This window comes from Mastigoproctus giganteus, chromosome 2 (genome assembly GCF_048544385.1).
Source record: "Mastigoproctus giganteus isolate SK-2022 chromosome 2, ASM4854438v1, whole genome shotgun sequence".
NCBI lineage: Eukaryota > Metazoa > Arthropoda > Arachnida > Uropygi > Thelyphonidae > Mastigoproctus > Mastigoproctus giganteus.
Window position 1 is genome coordinate 164994031 of NC_143576.1, and position 25760 is coordinate 165019790.

Genomic DNA, 25760 nt, shown 5'->3' on the forward strand with positions numbered 1-25760 from the left:
TGGAACAAAAGTAAGTGTTAATTCATCATCATATACAAGAGATATTGTCAAGGAAAAAATGGAAAAGGCCCTGGTAATGTGGATAGAAGATCAGTCACAAAAAAGAGTACCAGTAGATGGAAATGCCATCAAGCAAACAGCACTAAGAATTTACAGACAGATTAAAGAAAAGGAGCCAAGCACTTCATCTCAGTTAAACAGAAAGTATGAATTTTCTGCGAGTACAGGTTGGATGACAGGGTTTCTTAAAAGGAATGCTCTTCATAATATAAAAATTAAAGGTGAAACTGCATCTGCAGATGAATCGGCTGCTAAAGTATTCCCGCAGGAACTTGCAAAAATTATTGAAGATGGAGGATACACTCCTGATCAAGTGTGGAATGCAGATGAAACTGGTTTCTTCTGGAAACGAATGCCGAACAGAACGTATGTAGCCAAATCGCAGAAAACTGCTGGTGGTTTTAAGGTAGCTAAGGATCGTGTGACCTTATTATTTTCTTCCAACGCTTCAGGAGATCGTATGTTGAAACCACTGCTGGTAAATCGAGCCCTAAACCCACGTTCAATGAAAGGTGTAGATATCAATAAATTGCCTGTTCACTGGATGGCAAACAAGAAGGCCTGGGTGACCACTACTATTTTTACAGAATGGTTCAACAAATGTTTCGTCCCAGAAGTCAGACGTTATATGAATTTGAAAGGTCTCGAATTTAAAGTTCTTCTGATTCTTGACAATGCACCCGGCCATCCTGTCTTGGAACACCCAAATGTACAAATTTTATTTCTGCCACCTAATACTACATCTTTGATACAACCGCTAGACCAAGGTATAATTGCGACAATTAAAACATATTACGTAAAACGAACATTCCAACACGTTTTGGACAAACTGAATGATGAAACACTAACAGTCATTGATGTGTGGAAGAAATTCTCAATTATGGATTGTATCAATCAAGTTGGATTAGCGTTAACTGAATTAAAACCAGCAACTTTAAATGCGTGTTGGAAAGCGGTTTGGCCACAATGTGTAAAAAGCAAAGATCCCATCATCCCTAATACGACCGAATTTCCCAACATCATTACAATGGCACACAAAATTGGTGGAGAAGGATTCGATGATCTATCGTTTGAAGATATTGATGAATTGTTAACCGACAAAGCCCTAAGTGAAGATGAAATATTAGAGGTTGTCCTTGGGACTCCTTATCCCACAGAACGTAGTGATAATGAAGAAAATGATCCTGTTCTAAATGCAGATTTAATAAAAGAAGGTCTGGAACTGGCTAGAAAATTAGGTAATCATTTTGTCAAACATGACCCTAATGAGGAACGCGCTGGGAAGTTTCAACGCGAACTGAAGTTGTTGACAGCCTCTTACAGAGAATTATATAACGGACTAACCAAAACACGAACACAACGATTAATAACTGAATTCGTTCGTAAAACCGGTGAAACATCAGCACCAGAGGAGATTCGTGCTGATTTTGCCGAAGAGATCACAGAAAGAATTTCATTAATAGAGGAAGAAGACGATGTCCACAACATTTCTAGTGATGGCAGTGATATTCCAGTCGTATGCAAACGTATGCGCCGTTTATTATCAGAAAGTGGAAAATTAATAAAATCTTGTTATATGTAAAACAGATTTTTTTTGTTCATGAAGAATTTTTTTTCATTTCATATGCATACAAATTTATTTTAGTACATTTTAATTACATATTATTACATGTGTATTTTGTTGAAATAAAATAATAAGCTTAAAACGAATATTTTATGTGTTTTTTTTTTTAAATTATTTTTACTGATTTTTTTAGATCCGGAACCAATCTTCTTTTCTTCCATAAATACAATGTCTTTTTTTACACGAATTTTTTTTACACGTATTTTTCAGGAACGTATCTATCGTGTAAAAACAGAATTAGGTGTATATATATATATATAAAAAGATATAATGGGCTAAAACCTGGCGTAGTAGTGGAAAGCTAAAAATAAAATAAATTCAATATGACAAATGCACCAGAGTGCACAAAGCAGTAGCAAAGGATGCAGAAGTTTATATATGTATTTTTGAATAAATAAGACAGTGAGGTGTGAATATGGAAGTGTAAGTTACACATAATGCTGAAAGCTAAAAGGAACAGGATAGCAGAAATATGAGAAAATGTAGGTGTGAAAAAGAGAAAAATAATGTGAATATCCCATGAGTTATGATGAATTAGGTAAAATTATAGGCTGATTTGTAAAGCCAATTAGAGAGGAGTCAGATGTAAAATAAAAATGATTAAGTTAAAATGATAAATTAATAAAAGTAATGGTAGCTGGCATCAGATAAGGGTGGGTAAATTTGGCTACAATTCAAAAGGGGTAGAGCAAATATGCAATTAAATCTGATGTAAGCAAAAAGTAAATATTGATACATGATCGGTATTTCTTCAGGGAACTACACCTGATCATGCATCAAGGACTGTATTTTTATACTTATCCATAACTGTGGAAGAGAAGAAATTTAATAATAAATTAAGTGGGATCGAAAGGGGAAAGCAGTATAACTCTCACAAAGTATGGACAAGGTAGCCCCAACGCAGTGTATGTTGTATAAAATAATTAAGGTAAATTAAGGTTAAAAATAGGTGTATATAGTAAAAATAAAAATATAACTAAGTACAAATTCAGGTAGAAAATGCAAATAGAAGTTTGATGAATATAATTGGTAGAATTTAGCAGAAAGAATATGTAAATAGAATTTCGAGCAGGCAAATGGTATGAGGTTGGTTGGTTGGTTTCGATTTTATTGGCACATTAGCAACTAAGGCTATAATGTGCCAAGACATGGTATAAGGCTAGGGAGTGAGTTGAGGATAGGGAAGGGATAAAGGTGTATTTGAATAAAATAGAAGCAAAGATAGCGAGAGATCCTTAAGTTTCAATCTTAACTTATCTTAATTATTTTACATAACATATACTGTGTTGGGACTACCATGTCCATCCATACTTTGTGAGAGTTATACTGCTTTCCTCTTTTAATCCTACTTAATTTATTATTAAATTTCTTCTCTTCCACAGTTATGGACAAGTATAGAAACACAGTCCTTGATGCATGATCAGGTGTAGTCCCCCTGAAGAAATACTAGATCATGTATCAGTATTTACTTTTGCTTACATCATATTTAATTGCATATCTGCTTACCCCTTTGAATTATAGCCAAATTTACCCACTCTTATCTGATGCAAGCTACCATTACTTTTATCATTTTGACTTAATTTTACTTTACAGGTCACTCCTCTTTAATTGACTTTACAATTCAGCCTATAATTTTACCTAATTCATCATAACTTATAGGATATTCATATTCTTTTTCCCTTTTCACAACTACATTTTCTCATATTTCTGCTATCCTGTTCCTTTTAGCTTTTGGCATTATGTGTAACTTACACTTTCATCTTCACAACTCAGTCTTATTTATTAACATTTGTAAAATAATAAGAGAAGTTTACCTCAATATAGTATGTAGAACACTTCCGTATGATACTCTCCAGAAATTAAAACGAAAATTCGAAAAACTTACATTAGAGTAACAAATAATTAAAAATCAATTTAATCCAATAAAACTCAAAGTTTAAAGATACCAAATTTAAAATTGTGGCCAGGCCAATACGGAAATTACACACTAAACTGAACAAATACTCAGTCACATGCACGTTGTTGTTATTTGGTTTTCTAGGAACATTAGCAACTAAGGCCATATTGCTCTGGGGATATGCGGTGGTCATTCCCTGACCTTACCGCATCCTCTGTATTTGGTGGTCATGGGCTCGAACCCCAGTCTAATCAAGAAGCGTGTGCTACGCAGTGCTGCTCCTGCCCACCTGGCTATGGAGGTGTCTAATCACTCAGTCTTTTCCCCGTTCGCACCACAAATTAATGACCTGGTATACATTTCTTGAGGTGATTGAGACTCGTCTTACCAGGGTTTGATGCATTTTCCTTTGAATATTCATGTTAATCAACATGCAGCCTCAGTTTATGCTTCTCTTTCAGCAGCGTCAGAATTAGCCTTTCACGCAGTTAATGAAAAACATACTTTTTTATTTAACGAGGCCAAAATACTTAGTGTCCAACATAATTATATGCGACTATTAATTGTAGAAACCATAGAAATTAAATTACACGAAAATTCTGTTAATGTTCGTCGGCCTATCTGATCTCCGATTCGTGGGCATCTACGTGCATGTTTACAGGAATGATCACGACATACAGTCGAAAAGCGTTGTCAGCTTCAGGAAGGAAAATCTTTTTGCAATTTTTTTGGTTAAAATTCTTTTAATTAATTTTCTTATTTTTAATTGCGTTAAATTGATTTTTAATTATTTTTTAATTATTTGTTACTCTAATATAAGTTTTTCGATTTTTTTCGTTTTAATTTCTGGAGAGTATCATAATGAAGTGTTCTATGTATTATATTGAGGTAAACTTCTCTTATTATTTACAAATATTGATATCAACGTAGAACATATTGAGCATTACAGCTCTGATTCATACTATCTTATTTATTAACACATACACACACACACACACACACACATATATATATATATGAAACCCAACAAATTGTGTGAAAATTTGCTTTCAACTGAGAATAATCAATTTTTGGAGCAAACTTCAATTTGTTGTTGTGCAAGGGTAGTTCGACAAAATTTGCCAACTCTCCAGATTTATCAAAAAGAATCCATCTCATTTCTTTTACTTAATTTGACCATTCTTCATTTCGCTGTTGTAATATAGTTAGTGATAATTTTTTTTTTGCAAAAAAATAAATAAATAGAAAAATAAATGTTCACTTATTTTTTTTATACAAAAATTATTTTTTTTTATATGAGGTATTAGAACCTATAGTACTTAGTACCATGCATGAATTTAAGGTTGGGAAGATTAAAGAAGGTACTTACTGACTCTGAATATCTGCAAATTAAAATTTTCAGGAAATATATGCAAAGGGTGGTTTTTCCAGAAAATGGAAGATGAAGGGATAAATGAGGAAGAAGAAAAGTTGGTTTTGTGAGACAGTAAGTGAATGTTGACTGGTTGCTACACATGTACAGACCAGTTTGGGAGGGGGGGGGTGAGAGAGAGAGAATTATAGAAGCCAATTCAGAAGAACAGCACCCATGGAAGTATCTACAAAAAGGCATACAGAAGTAAAAAGTTTATAATAATTATAATAAAATCTTTTTTTTTATAGAAATAAAAACAAAGTTGCACACATGTCAGATGATGTGCAACTGTTCTGATTGAGGAGCATGACTGCCAGGTGTAACAAAAAAAATGCTACTTTTTAAAGGAACTGATGATTAGCATTTGGAGCTGACAATAGGTACCTTTTGTAAGATCCCAAAATGGTCATTGATTACAGCTAGCATTTTCAACAGTTAGGTGTTTTTAGGCAACTGAGAAACTGCATATCTATACCTGTACTGTACATATAAATACATATAGTTAAGCTTGCTGTTAATGTTGTGCAGCTGGTCAATTCACTCTCTCTTCAATCAGTGTTATATCTACAACATGTCTCTGCAGTTACCTCTCGTTGGTCTTTAGTAAATGTGATTGGCAAAGAAGGCAGTCTTGACTAATTACTGAAGAAATAAAAATAAAAAAGAAATAACAAAATGAGAAGGTACATACCTGAAGTCGTAGAAAATGCTGGGTAAAAGGTTCCATTCGAACAAGATATGATGCTACAATCATAGCTGAAGAATAGAAAGTTCCATAATGGTATGGAGGTGTTTCACCTAAAAGAATAAACAATTTATAGAATTTAGATGGAAATTCAGGTTATTAGAATGCACACTAAATGAATAATTTATTAGAAAACACACTAAATGAATAATTTATTAGAAAACACACTAAATGAATAATTTATTAGAAAACACACCCTCCATCTGATTTCAGAACAGAGCCAGTACAATACTGTACACTGCAGACTCAGGGTCCAAGCTAAACTGCTAGAGATTAAAGAGCATCACTTAACTTCTGGAATGGATATCAAAGCAAGTATAGTGAGAATAAATGCAGTAAATTAGAGGGTGTGTTGTCTGTCCCAAAATAATGAAAAAAAAATATCTTACAGAAACACAAGTCTGACTCATGACAAACTAATCAATTCAAAAATTTTCTTTGCAACAGAAGGCTAGTAGAATTTTGTTTCAAAAGTATCTTATGTTAGGGACTTGTTTAAGGAAACATGTCCCTAAAATAAGAAATTGGGGTTGAGTGTAACGATGTGAATGACTAATTGCCTTTTATCACTACTACCATCCCATTCAGCACAAAACACAGATATCCTGTTTACAGTGATAGTGAATTGATCACTGTCACCAGTCGCTATAAGCAAGTGTTCATTTCCAGTGAACTGTATGGATAGTCAAGCATTCTTAGGCTATCAGAATTTATTTTGTCTCTGCTTAAAATTGGCAGCTACAGATTCTGAAGGTATGCATTTAATTCTCGATGAAGAATTAACAGTACAGGCAACTCCCAGATAATACGGTACTTCTACAACATGGTTTCGCTCTAACACAATTGATAAATTGCGGCAATCCTTGCACAACATGGTACCTTATATAACACAGTTAGAGAATTTCGGTAAACCTCACATAACAGGGTATTTTTGAACTTTTGTGCGGGGAAAACCCTGCTATTATGTTGGATGTAATTTTTCAATGTTTCCACTCTTTTTGAATCCCCGCTGTTGACTCGCTAGTCAAAAAAAAAATTATTGAGAAATCCCTGTATTTTATTTTGTTGGGAAATTCCAATATTACATTCTGTGCTAGTGAACTTGTACTGGTTGAACTGGTGGAAAAATCTAGATTTCAAAGTTTTATTATTATTAGATAGCACACCAGGCCATCCAAAAGATTTAAGTCATCCAAACGTTGAAGTTATGTTCCTACTGCCACAGTTGTACTGGGTTAATACAACTATTTTCATTCAGCCGTTAGATCAAGGCATTATATCCACCTTTAAAACTCATTCCATCAGAAAATCGTTATGATGGATTTTGGAAAAAAAATGATTCTGAATCTATTGAATTAACGGAGGCATGGAAACATTTCTCAATTGTGGACTGTATCAGAATTATAGCTTTATCACTGAAGAAGTAAAACCGTCAACATTAAATGCGTGTGGACAAATGTATGGCCAGAGTCATTCATTCAGGAAATAAAACTGAACAGGCAGAAAACGGAATTGGTGTGATAGTAGAACTTTCCACGTCGATAGGAGAGGAAGGTTTTGACGATATGACTACTGAAGCCCTCATAGGTAGCACAGTTGATAGAATCACCCTCCTCCCAACACCGGCTGGAAAAGACTTGAGTTCAAATCCCGTCGATGAAGAGAGGAATTTTTATGCAACTTTTTTTTTTTACAGGTGGCTGAGTTAGTCAGGCTCGGGCAGCATGGTTTTTCCTCCAGCAAAACAGAAAATCGATCTCAGGACACATGCAATTTATATACAATATACACAGAGTAACATGGCCTTAGTTGCCGGTGCTCCTAAAAGAATAAAAAAAGATATGATTACTGAAGATGTTCAAGAATTACTGGTAGAAAAAAAATACTGGTAGAAAAAGAAGCCAGTGTAGCAGATTTGGTGCAAATGGCATCGGAGGTAAAATCAAATCAATTCAGATGATGATATCGCAGATGAAAATTCTAAACTTCCAAATTTTACACTAAAAAGCATAGGGGAAGGCATAAAGTTAGCCCAGCAATTAGAATCTTATTTTCTGAATGCAGATTCTTGAATGAAAGCAGCCCAAAGTTCAAAAGGGAGCTTTGAAAATGCTTAGTTCCATACAATGAAATTCACAAAGATTTATAAAGCAAAAGCAAACGAACACAGATTACTGATTTTTTAAAGAGAGCAGAAGATACGTGAAATCTAGAATGTTGTATTTTTGTTAGCTTTTGGAACGTAACCCCCCCTTTTTGTACTTTTTCTTAGTCCCGTATAACATGGTTTCGCACAACACAACATTTTACAGGAACCTAATAACCATGTTATACGATGGTTACATGTACTACAGTTTTATCAAATCTTTGTACCGTGGGAGACCATTATTGTTCACAGTCTTATGCAGGAAGGCAAAAAGACAGTGAATAATTTAATTGCTATAGCCATATCTAGTGGTTACAAGCTCCAAGCCATCCTGATTCTCCCCCCGCCCTGCACTAAAAGTTTTGCCACTAGTTCCATAGCCAATGAGTAATGATCCTTTTTTTTAGCAATTACATAATTTTCACTGACGAAGCAGACCACGAGGAATAGCATTAGCATTAGCATTAGTAGAGGCATTTGATGCAAGAAAGCAAGCTTATGCAGCATCAGCCAAAAAAAAAAAATAAAATAAAATAAACCACTTCCACTTCACCCCTCTGTTCATTCAAAATACCTGTCCAGCTGAGCCTTAAACTTATTTAGGCTATCAACCTCCACCACAAGGGATGGAAGTCTGTTCCACCAACCAACCACCCGCTGGCTAAAGGCAAATTTCCGCACGTCTATCCTACATCTGTCTTTCCTCAATTTGAATTTATGCCCTCTCAGGTGATTTTTCTGAGATAGAGGTAGAATCCCATCAGCATTGAGCATGCTTAAACCATTCAAGGCTTTATACACCTCTATCAGATCACCTCGCTGGTGCCTAGTCTCCAGACACTGTAATTTGCAAAACTTAAGCCTTTCTTCGTAAGAGCACCCCTTTGTTCCATTCACTAATCTTGTTGCCCTTCTCTGTACTCGTTCCAGCAGCTCTACATCCTTCTTGAAATGAGGCCTCCAGACCTGTATACAGTACTCTAGGTGTGGCCTGACCATAGCCTTATACAATGGAATAATCACCTCCTTATCCCTGCTGGAAAAATTTCTGTATATCATTGACAATACTCCTTGAGCTACTCTTGCAGCCCATCTGCACTGCTCAGAGAACTTCATATCTGCCTGCACAACCACCCCCAAGTCCCTTTCATTCTCTACCACTGTCAGTGTTGTACCACAGAGTTGATACGTTGCTCTGGGGTTGCTGTTTCCCATGTGTAGTACTTTACATTTGTCAATGTTAAACTTCATTTGCCACCTCTCAGCCCATCTGCTCAACCTTTCCAGATCCTGTTGCAGCAGCATAGTGTCAGTAGTGTCCTTGACAACCCTGCCAACTTTGTATCGTCTGCAAACTTGGACATTAAGCCCGATATACCATCATCAATATCATTTATAAATACAGAAAACAACAATGGACCCAACACTGAGCCCTGAGGGACTCCACTAATAACATCAGTCCACGATGAGAAGTGTCCACTGATTACCACTCTCTGTCTTCTCCCGCTCAACCACCCGTTTATCCATAGCAGCAATTTGCCTCCAATGTCACACTGCTCCAATTTGTGTAGCAGTCTTCCATGTGCAACAGTATCAAAAGCCTTTCTAAGATCCAAGTATATAATATCAAAGTTATTCCCTGCATCCAGTTCTTTTGTGACTGCATCACAGTATCCAATCAAATTGGTCAGGCAAGACTTCCCCTTAACAAAACCATGCTGTGTCTGAGCTATAACTGAAGTCTTGTCTAAATGATCCTGCAGTGCTTCTTTAACCAGTGCCTCCATTAATTTTCCTGGAACAGAAGTTAAGCTCACAGGTCTATAATTACTTGTGTCAGCCTTTGATCCTCCTTTGTGAATTGGGGTCACATTTGCACATTTCCAGTCTATGGGTACCTCCCCTGAGTCCAAGGAAGCTCTCATAATTATGGCTAAGGGTTTGCTTACTTCCTTTGCTGCCTCCTTTAGTATAACTGGATAGATCCCACCCACCCCGGGTGCCTTTCTTGTGTTTATCTTCAACAGTTTCTCCTCCACTTTACTCCCAGTTATTTCAAGATTCTGTAGCTTACTGCTAGAGTTGAATACACCTCTGGCATTCCCCTCGCTGAATAACTCCTCATGTGTGAATGTCGATGCAAAATATTCATTTAGTTTGTTAGCTACCTGAGCAGGATCATCAACACTTGACCCATCAATATCAAGTGGACCAATCTGATTCATCCCCTTCCTTCTAGAGTTTACACGAGTAAAGAACTCTTTGCTGTTTTTCTTCGCATCCCTTGCCAAGGATTTCTCGTAATCTGCCTTCGCCTGCCTAACCTCCTTTGTAACTTGGTTGCATATCAACTTGTACCTATCATAGGCTTCTGTGTCATGTGTTAATTTGTATGTATCCCATGCATTTTTCTTCTCTGCCATATGCCTCATTAGTTCATCTGACATCCATTTTGGCCTAAACCTTGAACAATATTTCTTAGTTGGTATGTAAAGCCTAGTACCTTCCAAGATAAGTTCTTTGAATGCTTACCATTTTGAATTTGCTGTTGGTAACATCATCAGTTGGTCCCACTGTATAGAATTTAAATACTGTCTCAGTCCATCGTAGTCGCCTTTACGGAAGCAATAACCCTTCCCTTTACCCCTAATGGTAGTTACCTCTTTGAGTAAATCCCACTTCAGCACACTGTGATTACTGCCACCTAGTGGTTCATTTATCTGCAGATTCTTAATGCATGAAGAATCACTGCTGATAATCAAATCAAGAGTATTTCTTTCTCTAGTTGCCTCCCGAACATGCTGATGTAGAAAACAATCATCCAATAAATCCACAAAAGCCCTGCTAGTGTGTGAGTAACCAGCCCCCAAATTCCAGTCAATATCTGGGAAATTAAAATCTCCCATTATAAGACACTCTGATTTACTGGCCCACTCTATTTCCCTGTACAGTTCCTTATTATACTCATCAGAGTCATTAGGCCTATAGCACACTCCTACTCTCAATTTTGATCTCCCAATGTTTATGTCACACCAAACTGACTCCACACTGCACTGTCCAGCGATGTTGACTGGCTTCACTTCCTTGGTTTTTATGTGTTTCTTAACTAATAGCATAACACCTCCTCCCTTCCTATCCTGTCTGTCCTTTCTGTAGACGTTGTACACCCCAAATTGCAGTTCCGCATCCCTTACATCTGTGTGACACCACGTCTCTGATATCCCAACAATATCTGCCTTCGATGTTTTGAGCAATACCTCAACTTCATCAAATTTATTTACTAAACTCCTAGCATTGGTGTACACGCAAGTATACCTGCACCTGTTTCTATTCTTAGCTACCCTAACACAACCCATGTGTTTACTTGTACCGCAATGGCTCCCAGCAGTCTCTGAAATGCCATGCATCTTGTTTTTCAGGCTTCTGCTCATTCTAATAGAAGCAGTGCAAGAATCTCTTTCACCTCTGCCAGTGGCTACTGTCAATCTATTGGTCTTTGTCTCCCCCCAAGCATACTAAATTTCCACAACATGCATGTTTGGAACAACATAAATTTACTTAGTAATACAATCCAATCCAAACACCAACAGCAGTTTTTTGATCAAAGTTTGGTCTGGTTCTGTTGGAGCCCCTAATTTTGTCCTCAAAGACTCAATATCAATGGGTACAATCATTATTTGGAGCACACTTTCCCATTATTGGACACTGAAATTACCTTTAAACAATGAATAGGAATTCAAGAACCAGTATCTTGGCCAAGTCATTCACCAAAACTGAATGTCTTGATTTTCTTCTTTATGCTTCATGGGTGGATACAGCAGAGGAATTGTTGCAGCAATTTCAAAATGTCTTCATCTCACACCTTCACCTGACATTTTATTTTTCAGTAGTCCATCAATCCATGTATTGATGGCAGTGCAAGGTCAACAATGTTTTTTCTTTGTGGAATTTTATGTTGCATCAGTGACCATGCCTATAATGTGCTCTACTTGGGGTTACTTGACAATGCTGATTCATTTTTGGTAGGTATCATACATTTCATTGCACCTTGTCTGTAACTTATATAATCTTCACATGAAGCTAAAAAGGTTAAACAATCTGAGGAAATAAAAATACCTTGAATACTGTCCCTCTTGTATTGAATATAGTCTTCATCTCTTAGTATTAAAAGCCTAGTAGCTTCTATCATTACTATTCTTTACTATCATTACAATGGTTCCACTTCAGAATTTGCAGTTGGTTTTTGATTTGATTTGGATTTTATTGGCGCATTAGCGACTAAGGCTATAATGCAATAAATTTGCAGTTGGTAACATCAACAGTTGGTCTCACTGAATATATTTCAAAAACTGTCTGAGACCATTGTAGTCACCTTTACAAAAGCCCTTGTCCCTGACAGTAGTTACATCTTTAGGTAAATCCCAACTTTAGTACCCTGTGATCACTGCCATCTAGTGGTTCCCTTATCTGCACATTCTAAATGCACAAAACAAGGTCACTGCTAATAAGATCAAGAGCATTATTTTCTCTTCTTACATTCCAAACATGCTGCTGTAAAAATTTTTTACAGCAACATGTCACAGCAGCAGCAAAAAAATCATTTATCCATTATATTCAGAAAATTTCTGCTACTGTGTGAATGCCCAACCCACAAGTTTGCATCAATATCTGGAAAGTTAAAATTCTTACTGTTAAAATTCTGATATTCCTATTTGCTGGCACACTCCATTTGTCTTCTGTGCATTTGTTTTTGTATGCACCACAGTCTTTTGGTTTATAACACACTCCTACTCTCATTTTTGTTTTCCCAGTGCTAACTCAACATTGCTCTGTCCATCAACATCATCTGAGTGCATTATCTTAGATTCTACATGCTTCATAACTAAGAGAAGTATGGGGTGTAGAATAACTACACCCCATACTTCCTGCAGTCCTTTCTGCACAAATTGTATTCAACATTTCTGATATATCTACAATGTCTGCATTTGATGACTTAACCAGTACTTCAAATTCATCAAATATGTTTAATATACACCTAGCAATAGTGGACAAGTAAGCATATGTGCACTTAGGCGCCTCCATAGCCAGGAGCAGCAGTGTGTAGCACAAGCTTCTCGATTAGACCAGGGTTCGAGCCCATGACTACCAAATATGGAAGATGCGGAAAGGTCAGGGAATGACCACCGCACATTTCCGGAGTAACATGGTCTTATGCTCCTAAAAAAAACCAAATATGTGCACTTGTATTTGTCGTAGTAACCTTAATCCAATCCATGAATTTGCCCAATATTCCATGCTGCTGCAAGTTTCAACAGAAGCAGTGCAAGAATCATTTATGCAGACGGTCTGCAAGAGTAGCTCATGGTGTCTTGTCAATGATATACAGGAATTTTTCTAGCAGGGATAAGGAGGTGATTATCCCCTTATATAAGGCAATGGTCAGGCCAGACCTTGAGTACAGTATACAGGTCTGGAGGCCTCATTTTAAGAAGAATGTAGAGCTGTTGGGACGAGTGCAGAGAAGGGCAACAAGATTAGTGAATGGAACAAAAGGTTGCTCTTATGAAGAAAGGCTTAAATTTTGCAAATTACAGTGTCTGGAGACTAGGCACCCGTGAGGTGATCTGATTGAGGTGTATAAAGCCTTGAATGGCTTGAGCATGCTCAATGCTGATGGAATTCTTCCTCTTGCTCAGAATAATCATTTGAGAGGGCATAAATTCAAATTGAGGAAAGACAGATGTAGGATAGATGTGCTGAAGTTTGCCTTTAGCCAGCAGGTAGCTGGTTGGTGGAACAGACTTCTATCCTTTGTTGTGGAAGTTTGATAGCCCAAATAAATTTAAGGCTGAGCTGGACAGGTACTTGGAACGAACGGAGGGGTGAAATCGGAGAGTTTTTTTTTTTTTTTTGGCGGATGCTGCATTAGTTTGCTTTCTTGCATCATATGCCTCTACTAATGCTAATGTCTCAGCATGTAGGTGCTATTAATCTATTAGTCTGTGTATTACCCTCCCCCAAGGTAGGTAGTTTTCCGACCCACTTAATGCTGCCTCTATAACATCAGCAAATATTCTAGCACCCACTTTTGTTTAAGTATTTCCCATCCCAGTAGAAACAGTCACTTATCTCTCCAGTTAAACAGCACAGATTACATTGTGAAAAATTCTACCCCAAAAGTCTAGCACACTATCTGGGGCTGAGGGGCTGAATTGATTGATAAGATCCTCATCATGCAGTTCCTCCTATCGTGTCTCTCCAGAATTACTTTCAAATTTATTCCTTAGTCACAACTTTTTCTCAGCATTGCCCTGTACTTGTTAAATAAGTGTTCACATTTCCTACCATTTAATATCATTTAGTAACAACAAAAATATCCTTTTGTGCTCTTAAAAGATGATAGCTACCCATAACATCACTAAATTATGTCCCTGGCAGATATACCCTGGTCCTATTCCACCTTTCTTTTTGTGCATTATATATCCTATTTCCCTGAAAATAGAGGCACTTACAATAGCTACATCCTATGGGACCAACATGTTCTGCTGTGTAGAATGCTGTTGTTGGGTTGTTTGATACATGAGTGGTAGTGTCCAGTGTTGTGTTGGGTAGCTGAGCACTTGACGGGGGCCCCCTCTCTTATTCTTTCGAGGGCATCACCACACCGTCCCTCAAGCCCTCACATAAGTCTATCAGAATGCTGAAGTGGCACGTCATTAGCATTAGTAGAGGCATTTGATGCAAGAAAGCAAGCTTATGCAGCATCAGCCAAAAAAAAAAAAAAAAAAAAAAACCCCACTTCCACTTCACCCCTCTGTTCGTTCAAAATACCTGTCCAGCTGAGCCTTAAACTTATTTAGGCTATCAACCTCCACCACAAGGGATGGAAGTCTGTTCCACCAACCAACCACCCGCTGGCTAAAGGCAAATTTCCGCACGTCTATCCTACATCTGTCTTTCCTCAATTTGAATTTATGCCCTCTCAGGTGATTTTTCTGAGCTAGAGGAAGAATCCCATCAGCATTGAGCATGCTTAAACCATTCAAGGCTTTATACACCTCTATCAGATCACCTCGCTGGTGCCTAGTGTCCAGACACTGTAATTTGCAAAACTTAAGCCTTTCTTCGTAAGAGCACCCCTTTGTTCCATTCACTAATCTTGTTGCCCTTCTCTGTACTCGTTCCAGCAGCTCTACATCCTTCTTGAAATGAGGCCTCCAGACCTGTATACAGTACTCTAGGTGTGGCCTGACCATTGCCTTATACAATGGAATAATCACCTCCTTATCCCTGCTGGAAAAATTCCTGTATATCATTGACAATACTCCATGAGCTACTCTTGCAGCCCGTCTGCACTGCTCAGAGAACTTCATATCTGCCTGCACAACCACCCCCAAGTCCCTTTCATTCTCTACCACTGTCGGTGTAGTACCACAGAGTTGATACGTTGCTCTGGGGTTGCTGTTTCCCATGTGTAGTACTTTACATTTGTCAATGTTAAACTTCATTTGCCACCTCTCAGCCCATCTGCTCAACCTTTCCAGATCCTGTTGCAGCAGCATAGTGTCAGTAGTGTCCTTGACAACCCTGCCAACCTTTGTATCGTCTGCAAACTTGGACATTAAGCTTGATATACCATCATCAATATCATTTATAAATACAGAAAACAATAATGGACCCAACACTGAGCCCTGAGGGACTCCACTAATAACATTAGTCCACGATGAGCAGTGTCCATTGATTACCACTCTCTGTCTTCTCCCCCTCAACCACCCCTTTATCCATAGCAGCAATTTGCCTCCAATGTCACACTGCTCCAATTTGTGTAGCAGTCTTCCATGTGCAACAGTATCAAAAGCCTTTCTAAGATCCAAGTATATAATATCAAAGTTATTCCCTGCATCCAGTTCTTTTGTGACTGCATCATAGTATCCAATCAAGTTGGTCAGGCATTTCTTCACACACTTCCTGCAATGAATGCACACAAAGAGATCCCATTTGCTGTTTCATTACAGATAACTATGCAAAAAGACAGCAAGAAGCACACAATCCAAAAAAAAAAAAAAAAACTAAATATCTTTTCTTTGCCTGGCAAGTGTAAGTCAAAATAGTTCTGTAAAGACTGATGTGGGTTTAGCATCTGTATAAGTCACATTGTTGGTGACATTCTTAATTCTTAATACAATTGAGGGGATATTTGTATTGCTGTATTAGCTTTGCATTAGCAACCCTTGTATGTTAATGGATTGGTCTGTGATGGTGTTGAAAGTTCAAAGTTGGGAACACTCAATATAAGATTGTAGTTGCACTTGTGGTGATCAGTTTCTGTGAGGAAGCATGGGCTGACACAGAGATCTTTCTGAAATGAAACATGGAATGATTGTCATGGAATGAAAGTGTGGTCGACACCCAGGGTGTCGCGTGTCTTGTCTTGTAAAACAGGAGCAATGTAGCACAGTGTCCCAGCTAACTACCCAGAACAACATTGAACTGTGCATCATACATTAGCTTGTACAGGACACAGTGGTTGACAGAGTCATGGGTACCCATGCTTACTGCAAGACCAATAAACAGCACAGTGCATGGGTATGCCAGTACCAAAACTGGACCACTGATATATGAAGATCTATCATCCCAGTCTGACAAATACTGTTTCTAACACTGCAGACTTCCATAATCAAGTCACTACTGACAACCAACACTTTCAACCTACCGCTATTGAAGATCCTTTTATTGAAGAGGAAGTGGCCATGGCCATCAACAAGATCAAGAATGGCAAGACTCCTGGTCTGGACCTCATCGAGGGGGAATCAGTAAAACATCTTTGGACCGTCTATTGAGAGTGAAAGTAACCAAGGCAGAACAGCAAATGACCAAAATGTGAACTTTTTAGTTTTTCCAAAAAAAAAAAAATTATATTAAATATCAAAATTCCTAATTTTTTTCTTGCTTATTCGTTGATGGCATTATATACCTGAAAAAGTAGGTATAAATTGTTTATGCTATTGTCTATTAGTTGCGAAGATATAACAGCAGTTAGATGTTTCACTTTCCATGACAGCCTGAGTGCCGTAGGGTGCCCCAGCATAGATATTATTCACATAAAAAAAAAAATTCCAATTTCACTGATCCATTCATTCCAAATATCTGTCTAGTTCTGCCTTGAATTTATTTAAGCTATCAACTTCCACAACAACAGATGGAAGTTTGTTCCAGCAATCAACTGCTGGCTAAAGGCAAACGTCTGCACATCTATTCTATAACTGTCTTTCCTCAGTTTGAATCTATGCCCCCTCAGGTTTGTAATCTGAGCAAGAGGAAGAATCCCATCAGCATTAAGCCTGCTCAATCCATTCAAGGCCTTATACACCTCAATCAGATCACCTTGCAGGTGCCTAGTCTCCAGATGCTGTAGTTTGCAAATCTTAAGCCTTTCTTTGTAAGAGCAACCCTTTGTTCCCTTTATCAGTCTTGTTGCCTTTCTCTGTACTCATTCTAGTTACTCTACATTCTTCCTAAAATGAGGCTTCCAGACCTGTACACATTACTCAAGATGTGGTCTTTCCATTGCCTTATACAAGGGGATAGTGACCTCCTTATCCCTGCTCATAAAATTCCTGTATATCACTGACAAGACCCCATGACCTACTCTGGCAGACTGTCTGCACTGCTCAGAAAACTTCATATCTGACTGCACAATTACCACAAGGTCTCTTTCATTCTCCACTTCCCGGAGTGTAACACCACATAGTTGGTACATTTCTCTGGGGCTACTGCTAATCATAGGCAGAACTTTGCATTTGTCAATGTTAAACTTCAGTTGCCACTTCTCAGCCCATCTACCCAACTTTTCCAGATCCTGTTGCAGCAACATACTGTCATTACTGTTATTAGCAACCATGCCAACCTTTGTATCATCTGCAAACTTTGACATTAAGCTTGATATATCTTCATCAATATCACTGATAAATATACAAAACAACAATGGGCCCAACGTTGAACCCATATGTTCGAGGAAGGTAAGTTTTTGGTCAAGAACCACACCAAGAAAATGGACACTACGAACCACTGGAATAATTTGATTTTCTAGGTGATGTTCTGGGTCTGGATGTAGGTTACACTTCCTACAGAAGTGTATCCCGACAGTCTCTTGTGGCGAGAGGCGAAAACCATTGTTTTGTGGATGGCACCTTGCAACTGTCTTTCTACCATTTGCATATTAGGCGAATGGCAGAAGATACCGAAGTCATTGGCATACAAGGTAGCGGACACTGTTTGTAGTAGATTCTGTGTCATGGAGTTCATTATTATGTTAAATAAGGTACCACTTAGTACTGAAACTGTGGGACCTCTTCTTCCTGGATAAAACTGGAAGATAACTGGTTAACTTTAACATGAAATGAGCGATAATGGAGGAAGTTTCTGATAAACTCTGGCAGCACAGTCCTAGATCGTATACGTTTCGCATTATACTATACTTCCTAGCTGTGTCAAACACTTTTTCTATGTCAAAGAGAACCATGACATGGTGTTCTTTTCGTACAAAAGCATCATGGATGTTTATTTCTGCCCTGATGAGTAAGTCAAGAGTGGATCTGCCTTCATAGAAACTGTATTGTATTGGGCTAAGAAGGTTGTTTTGGACTAGAAACCAGGTTAGGCGGGCACTGAATTTTTTCCAGGACCTTGCTCATACAGTCATTAAGTTGTGCTATCATGAAGTAGTGTATTCCATCTGATCCTGCTGCACTGAGTTTAGTGGTGGCTAAAGCATTGTGCAATTCTGACATTATGAAAGGGAGATTGTATGCAGCACTAGATGCTGATTCAAAGTTGATGAAATGTTTCTCAGCCTGTGCCTTGTGTACCTGAAAAGGAGGTGTGTAAGATGTCGTGGCTAAGATTTCCATGAATGATTTGCCTAATGTATTCACAATCTCTACTAGTGTGGTAACATCACAACCATTTACAGTGAGTACGGGCTGATGTGTGGATGTTTAGAGTACATACATCGTATTTTGGCCAATATCATTTGTGTTTTTGTAGTTTTTGTAATTGTGGAGGCGAAAAGTCTCCATGCTTCCCTTTTGCTAGTCTGCCTAATACGTTTTGCTTTTTCCCCGAGCCTGTTTGAAGTGGATGAGATTTGTAGTTGGAAACTTCCTGAAGGTATTCCATGCTCTGTTCTTTTCTTTTTTAGCTGCACTGTATTCATTATTCCACCACAATTTTGAGCGTGCTGATATTTTGTTGGATTGCTGCCTATAGTATTTGGTTAGATATATATTTTGTGGCCAAGTTTATGGATATTTGCTGGACCTGCTTTTCTTCCAGCATTGCTAGTTGCTTGTATATATCCCATTTTGTTTTGAAAAAGTTCCATTTGGCAGTTCTGTTAGAAAAGTGGAGAATGTTTCTACCAATCTGGCAAATCACTGGGTAATGGTTACTATCCAGTGGATTGCTATGGATAATTCATCCAAAGAGAGGATATATGGATGCTGAGCATAGAGAGATGTCAACAGCTGAAGTATATCCTTTAGGTAAATGCATATAAGTGTGTGCACCATTATTAAGAGTAATCAAATTGTGCTGATCAAGTAACTTTTCTATAATTTGTCCATGTTTGTCCATGTTCTGATTTCCCCATAACGAATGGTGACTATTGAGGCCCCCTAGGATGAAGTAGGGTTGAGGAAGTTGTATCACTAGTTCTTCTAGGTCATCTTAACTTATATTTTGATTAGGGGGCAAGTATAGCGAGACTATAGTTAAGTCAAAATTAATGATGACTCATGATGCAACTGCCTCAAGGTTTGTTTTTAATGGGAGTAGTTTGGAGGGTATTTGGGCGTTGATTATCAACACTACCTCTCCATGTGATAGATTGTTCAGGTTGTTTACAACACAATCTTGTTGTTGAATTTTATAGTTCCAGAGAGAAACAGTTATATGTGGGGTTAGGCTGGTTTCCTGTAGGCAGAGAGCGATAGAATCATATTGTGTGAGAAGATCTTGGTTGTCATTTAAATTGCTGCAATATCCTCTACAGTTCCACTGCAGAAATGTAAGCATTATCTGAGTTTAGTAGAACCTGTGATTTGTTTTCGAGGGGCTGAAGGTTTGTTTCGCTCATGTTTTCCTTTTTGCTTCTTTGGAAAGTATGGTTTTCCCGTGTCCATATCCTCATCAGTGAATAGTTCTAATACCTGCTCATCTTGTTGTGAGCTATCTTTTAAGTCCATGAAATCTGTTTGGTTTGCATCAGGAGAAGTAGGTACTGTAGTGTTTTGCTGCGGGGTGGCATCTGGTTGTACGGTAATCAGTGTATATAAAGCTTTACTTTTTTTGCTTGCTGTTTGGTTTAGTGGAATGGTGGCCAATACTGACCTTGCCCAATCAGATAGTGATTCATTTGGTGGTATGGTTACCACCCTTTGGGTTGCAATTGATATTTGTTTTTTCATTACTTGAGCATAGGTTGGTTTATTAGTATTCAGCATTTTTTGGCCTCTTAGAAGGAAACATTGTGTTCAATTTTGTATCCCTGTATGTGTTTTTGACGTTTCTAAAGGGCCTTGGAAAATGCCGGATATATTTCTCTGCAGTATGGACAACTGGGTGTTGTAGCTGAGCAAAGTGTACGCAGTAAATCCACATGTGGCACAAGCAGCTGCTGCTCTGCAGAATGTCTGTGAGTGCCAAAACTTCTGGCACTTGTAGCAGCAAAAGGGGTTTGGAATGTACGTTTTAACATGGCAGGTAAGATAACCTGCTTTGATCACTGTTGGTGGTTTAGGGTTACAGAAAGAGAGTATTATGTTCCGAGTAGGAACTAGTATGCCGTCTTTCTTTGTCATTATTCTTCTGACATGGAAGTTGTTCTTGTAGTTCTCATTTTAGCTCTTCATCTGACATGTTCATGAGATCCCATTCGGCGATGACACCTCCTGATGTATTTAGGGAAACGTGTGGTAAAATGGTGACAAAAGTTCCACTAAACATTGTTGTTTACAGGTTTAAAGGTTGTTATAATTAACATTAGCATTAGCAGAGGCATTTGATGCAAGAAAGGAAGCTTATGCAGCATCAGCCAAAAAAAAAAATAAAAAATAAATAAATAAATAAAAATAAATAAAAAATAACCACTTCCACTTCACCCCTCTGTTCATTCAAAATACCTGTCCAGCTGAGCCTTAAACTTATTTAGGCTATCAACTTCCACGACAAGGGATGGAAGTCTGTTCCACCAACCAACCACCCCCTTGGCTAAAGGCAAATTTCCGCACGTCTATCCTACATCTGTCTTTCCTCAATTTGAATTTATGCCCTCTCAGGTGATTATTCTGAGCAAGAGGAAGAATCCCATCAGCATTGAGCATGCTCAAACCATTCAAGGCTTTATACACCTCTATCAGATCACATCGCTGGTGCCTAGTCTCCAGACACTGTAATTTGCAAAACTTAAGCCTTTCTTCGTAAGAGCACCCCTTTGTTCCATTCACTAATCTTGTTGCCCTTCTCTTAACTCATTCCAGTAGCTCTACATCCTTCTTGAAATGAGGCCTCCAGGCCTGTATACAGTACTCTAGGTGTGGCCTGACCATTGCCTTATACAAGGGAATAATCACCTCCTTATCCCTGCTAGAAAAATTCCTATATATCATTGACAATACACCATGAGCTACTCTTGCAGCCCGCCTGCACTGCTCAGAGAACTTCATATCTGCCTGCACAACCACCCCCAGGTCCCTTTCATTCTCTACCACTGTCAGTGTAGTACCACAGAGTTGATACGTTGCTCTGGGATTGCTGTTTCCCATATGTAGTACTTTACATTTGTCAATGTTAAACTTCATTTGCCACCTCTCAGCCCATCTGCTCAACCTTTCCAGATCCTGTTGCAGCAGCATAGTGTGAGTAGTGTCTTTAACAACCCTGCAAACCTTCATATCTTCTGCAAACTTGGACATTAAGCTTGATATACCATCATCAATACCATTTATAAATACAGAAAACAATAATGGACCCAATACTGAACCCTGAGGGACTACACTAATAACATTAGTCCACGATGAGCAGTGTCCATTGATTACCACTCTCTGTCTCCTCCCCCTCAACCACCCCTTTATCTATAGCAGCAATTTGCTTCCAATGCCACACTGCTCCAATTTGTTTGTTTTTTTTTTGTTTTTTTAGGAGCATTAGCAACTAAGACCATATTGCTCCGGGGATATGCGGTGGTCATTCCCTGACCTTTCCGCATCCTCCATATTTGGTGGCTCACGGGCTCGAACCCCGGTCTAATCAAGAAGCGTGTGCTACGCACTGCTGCTCCTGCCCACCTGGCTATGGAGGCCCGCTCCAATTTGTGCAGCAGTCTTCCATGTGCAACAGTATCAAAAGCCTTTCTAAGATCCAAGTATATAATATCAAAGTTATTCTCTGCATCCAGTTCTTTTGTGACTGCATCATAGTATCCAATCAAATTGGTCAGGCAAGACTTCCCCTTAACAAAACCATGCTGTGTCCGAGCTATAACTGAAGTCTTGTCTAGATGATCCTGCAGTGCTTCTTTAACCAGTGCCTCCATTAATTTTCTGGGAACAGAAGTTAAACTCAGGTCTATAATTATTTGTGTCAGCCTTTGATCCTCCTTTGTGAATTGGGGTCACATTTGCACATCTCCAGTCCGTGGGTGCCTCCACTGAGTCTAAGGAGCTCTCATAATTATGGCTAAGGGTTTGCTTACTTCCTTTCCTGCCTCCTTTAATATAACAGGATAGATCCCATCCACCCCAGGTGCCTTTATTGTGTTTATCTTCAACAATTTCTCCGCCACTTTACTCTCAGTTATTACAAGATTCTCTAGCTTACTGCCAGAGTTGAATACACCTCTGGCATTCCCTTCGCTGAATAACTCCTCATGTGTGAATGTCGATGCAAAATATTCGTTTAGTTTGTTAGCTACCTGAGCAGGATCATCAACAGTTGACCCATCGATATCAAGTGGACCAATCTGATTCATCCCCTTCCTTCTGGAGTTTACATAAGTAAAGACTCTTTGCTGTTTTTCTTTGCATCCCTTGCCAAAGATTTCTCGTAATCTGCCTTCGCCTGCCTAACCTCCTTTGTAACTTGATTACAGATCAACTTGTATCTATCATAGGCTTTGCATCACGTGTTAATTTGTATGTATCCCATGCATTTTTCTCCTCTGCAATATGTCTCATTAGTTCATCTGACATCCATTTAGGCCTAAACCTTGAACAATATTTCTTAGTTGGTATGTAAAGCCTAGTAGCTTCCAAGATAAGTTCTTTGAATGCTTCCCATTTTGAATTTGCTGTTGGTAACATCATCAGTTGGTCCCATTGTATAGAATTTAAATATTGCCTCAGTCCATCGTAGTCGCCTTTACGAAAGCAATAACCCTTCCCTTTACCCCTAATGGTAGTTACCTCTTTGAGTAAATCCCACTTCAGCACACTGTGATCACTGCCACCTAGTGGTTCATTTATCTGCAGATTCTTAATGCACGAAGAATCACTACTGATAATCAAATCAAGAGTATTACTCCCTCTAGTCGCCTCCCGAACATGCTGATGTAGAAAACAACCATCCAATAAATCCACAAAAGCCTTGCTAGTGTGTGAGTGACCAGCCCCCAAATTCCAGTCAATATCTGGGAAATTAAAATCCCCCATTATAAGACTCTCTGATTTACTGGCCCACTCTCTTCCCTGTACAGTTTCTTATTATACTCATCAGAGTCATTAGGCCTATAGCACACTCCTACTCTCAATTTTGATCTCCCAATGCTTATGTCACACCAAACTGACTCGACCCTGCACTGTCCAACTATGTCGACTGGCTTCACTTCCTTGGATTTTATGTATTTCTTAACTAATAGCATAACCCCTCCTCCCTTCCTATCCTGTCTATCCTTTCTGTAGACAGTGTACGCCCCAAATTCCAGTTCTGCATTCCTTATATCTGTGTGACACTACATCTCTGAAATCCCAACAATATATGACTTTGATGTTTTGAGCAATACCTCAAATTCATCAAATTTATTTACTAAACTCCTAGCATTGGTGTACACGCAAGTATACATGCACCTGTTCTTTTTCTTAGCTACCCTAACACAACCCATGTGTTTACTTGTACCCCAATGATTCCCAGCAGTCTCTGAAATATCCTGCATCTTATTTTCCAGGCTGCTGCTCATTACAATAGAAGCAGTGCAAGAATCACTTTCACCCCTGCCAGTGGCTACTGTTAATCTATTAGTCCTTGTATCCCCCCAATCTAGCAGTTTTCCGACCCACCTAACACTGCCTCGATAGTATCAGCAAACATTCTTGCACCCTTTCTATTTAAGTGTATCCCATCCCTGTAGAAGCAGTCTCTCCTTTTAACAAGTACAGACCAGGCTGAACAAAATTCTACCCCTTGAGCCTTGCACAATCTTTCCAGGGCCGAATTGATCGACAAGGCTCTCATCATATACTCCCTCTTATCGTGTCTGGGCAGAATTGCAGACACTTTCAAATTCAACCCTAATTCACGGCTTTTTTTCAACAGTGACCTGTACTTGTTAAGTAATTCTGCCGGTCTCCTACTTTTAATATCATTAGTGCCAACATGTACAACTATATCACCTTTTGTGCCCTCAAAAGATGATATCTGCTCTACAACGTCATCAACATTTGCCTCTGGCAGACATTGTTGGGAGAAGAAGCATCTTTCCCAGGTTTTGCTATGGCTGCCACTATTGAATGATGTCATGTATCAGGGTAAACATTCTCTTCAAATATTCTGTTGTACAATTTTAATAGGGCAAATTTTGAGTTGGAGTTGAGATGGCGAAACATTATATAGTAAATGCCATCTCGTTCAGCAGAACTATTTCGAGAATTCTGGAGAGAGCTTCGTTAAATTCAGTAATAGTGAATGGAAAGTTATAGGAAAAATATTGGTTCGTATTGAAGCTAATTTTATATTTTTCCATAGACGTTTTTATGTGTCTAAATGAGCCTTCTTAAGACTCAGAGGATGAAGTAGAAGCAAATGTTTCAGCTAATGCCTCTGCAATATCAGTCGGAGATGAAATATCCCTTCCTTTCCAAGACAGGATTGGGGCAAAAGTTTGTTGATACTTTCCACTGAGGATTTGGACCTTTCTCCAGATTATTCTGGGCTCAGTGTTTCTGCAGATGGAAGAAGTGAATCGAATCCATGCATGCTGTTTTGCTTCCCTACAAATTTGGTGTGCTTCAACTTTGAGTCATTTAAAGTTTTATAAGGTTCTCCATTGTAGCATTTCAGTGAAAGATATTCCAAGCTTTGTTTTGTTTTCTTCTGGCAAGGAAACAATCCCTTGTCCACCATCCATTATATCTTTGTTTGGTAATATTTGATTTCGGTATTGCGCTGGCAGCAGCTCCAAGTAGTTCTACTATATGCCTAGTGGCATTAATAATAGATGCAGTAAGGATCAAATGACTATCGAAATGGATTGTATCAGAAAATATTTCCCAGTTTGCTCGGTGAAAATTCCACGAAATTTGTTTTTTGGAGGCATAGTTTGTATCCATCTGTATTTTGCAAATTATAGGAAAGTGATTACTGTTGTGAAAGTCAGTTAATACCCATTCCAATCAAGGCTAGGATAAATGGATGAGGAACATATGGATAGGTCCAGAGCAGAGCTTGATCCTGTAGGCAGGTGGATATAATTATGTACACTGGTATTCAGTAATGTTAAGTGGTGGTTCTCAAGTACGGTTTCGATCATCCTCCCTCTACGATCTATGTTCGGGGGTACCTCACAAAGGATGATGTGCATTTAGATCACCTAGAAAGCATACA

General features: G+C 38.5%; 1 protein-coding gene across 3 annotated transcripts in view; it reads right to left on the reverse strand.

Moving 5' to 3' along the window:
• Positions 1–25760, reverse strand: part of bchs (WD repeat and FYVE domain containing 3 bchs) — a 1877108-nt gene that overhangs the window by 293534 nt on the left and 1557814 nt on the right. For all 3 annotated transcript variants that reach the window (XM_090389621.1, XM_090389619.1, XM_090389620.1), the window contains exon 58: positions 5687–5793. In XM_090389621.1, the coding sequence (XP_090245747.1) occupies positions 5687–5793 (107 nt within the window). The remainder of the gene's footprint in view (positions 1–5686; positions 5794–25760) is intronic.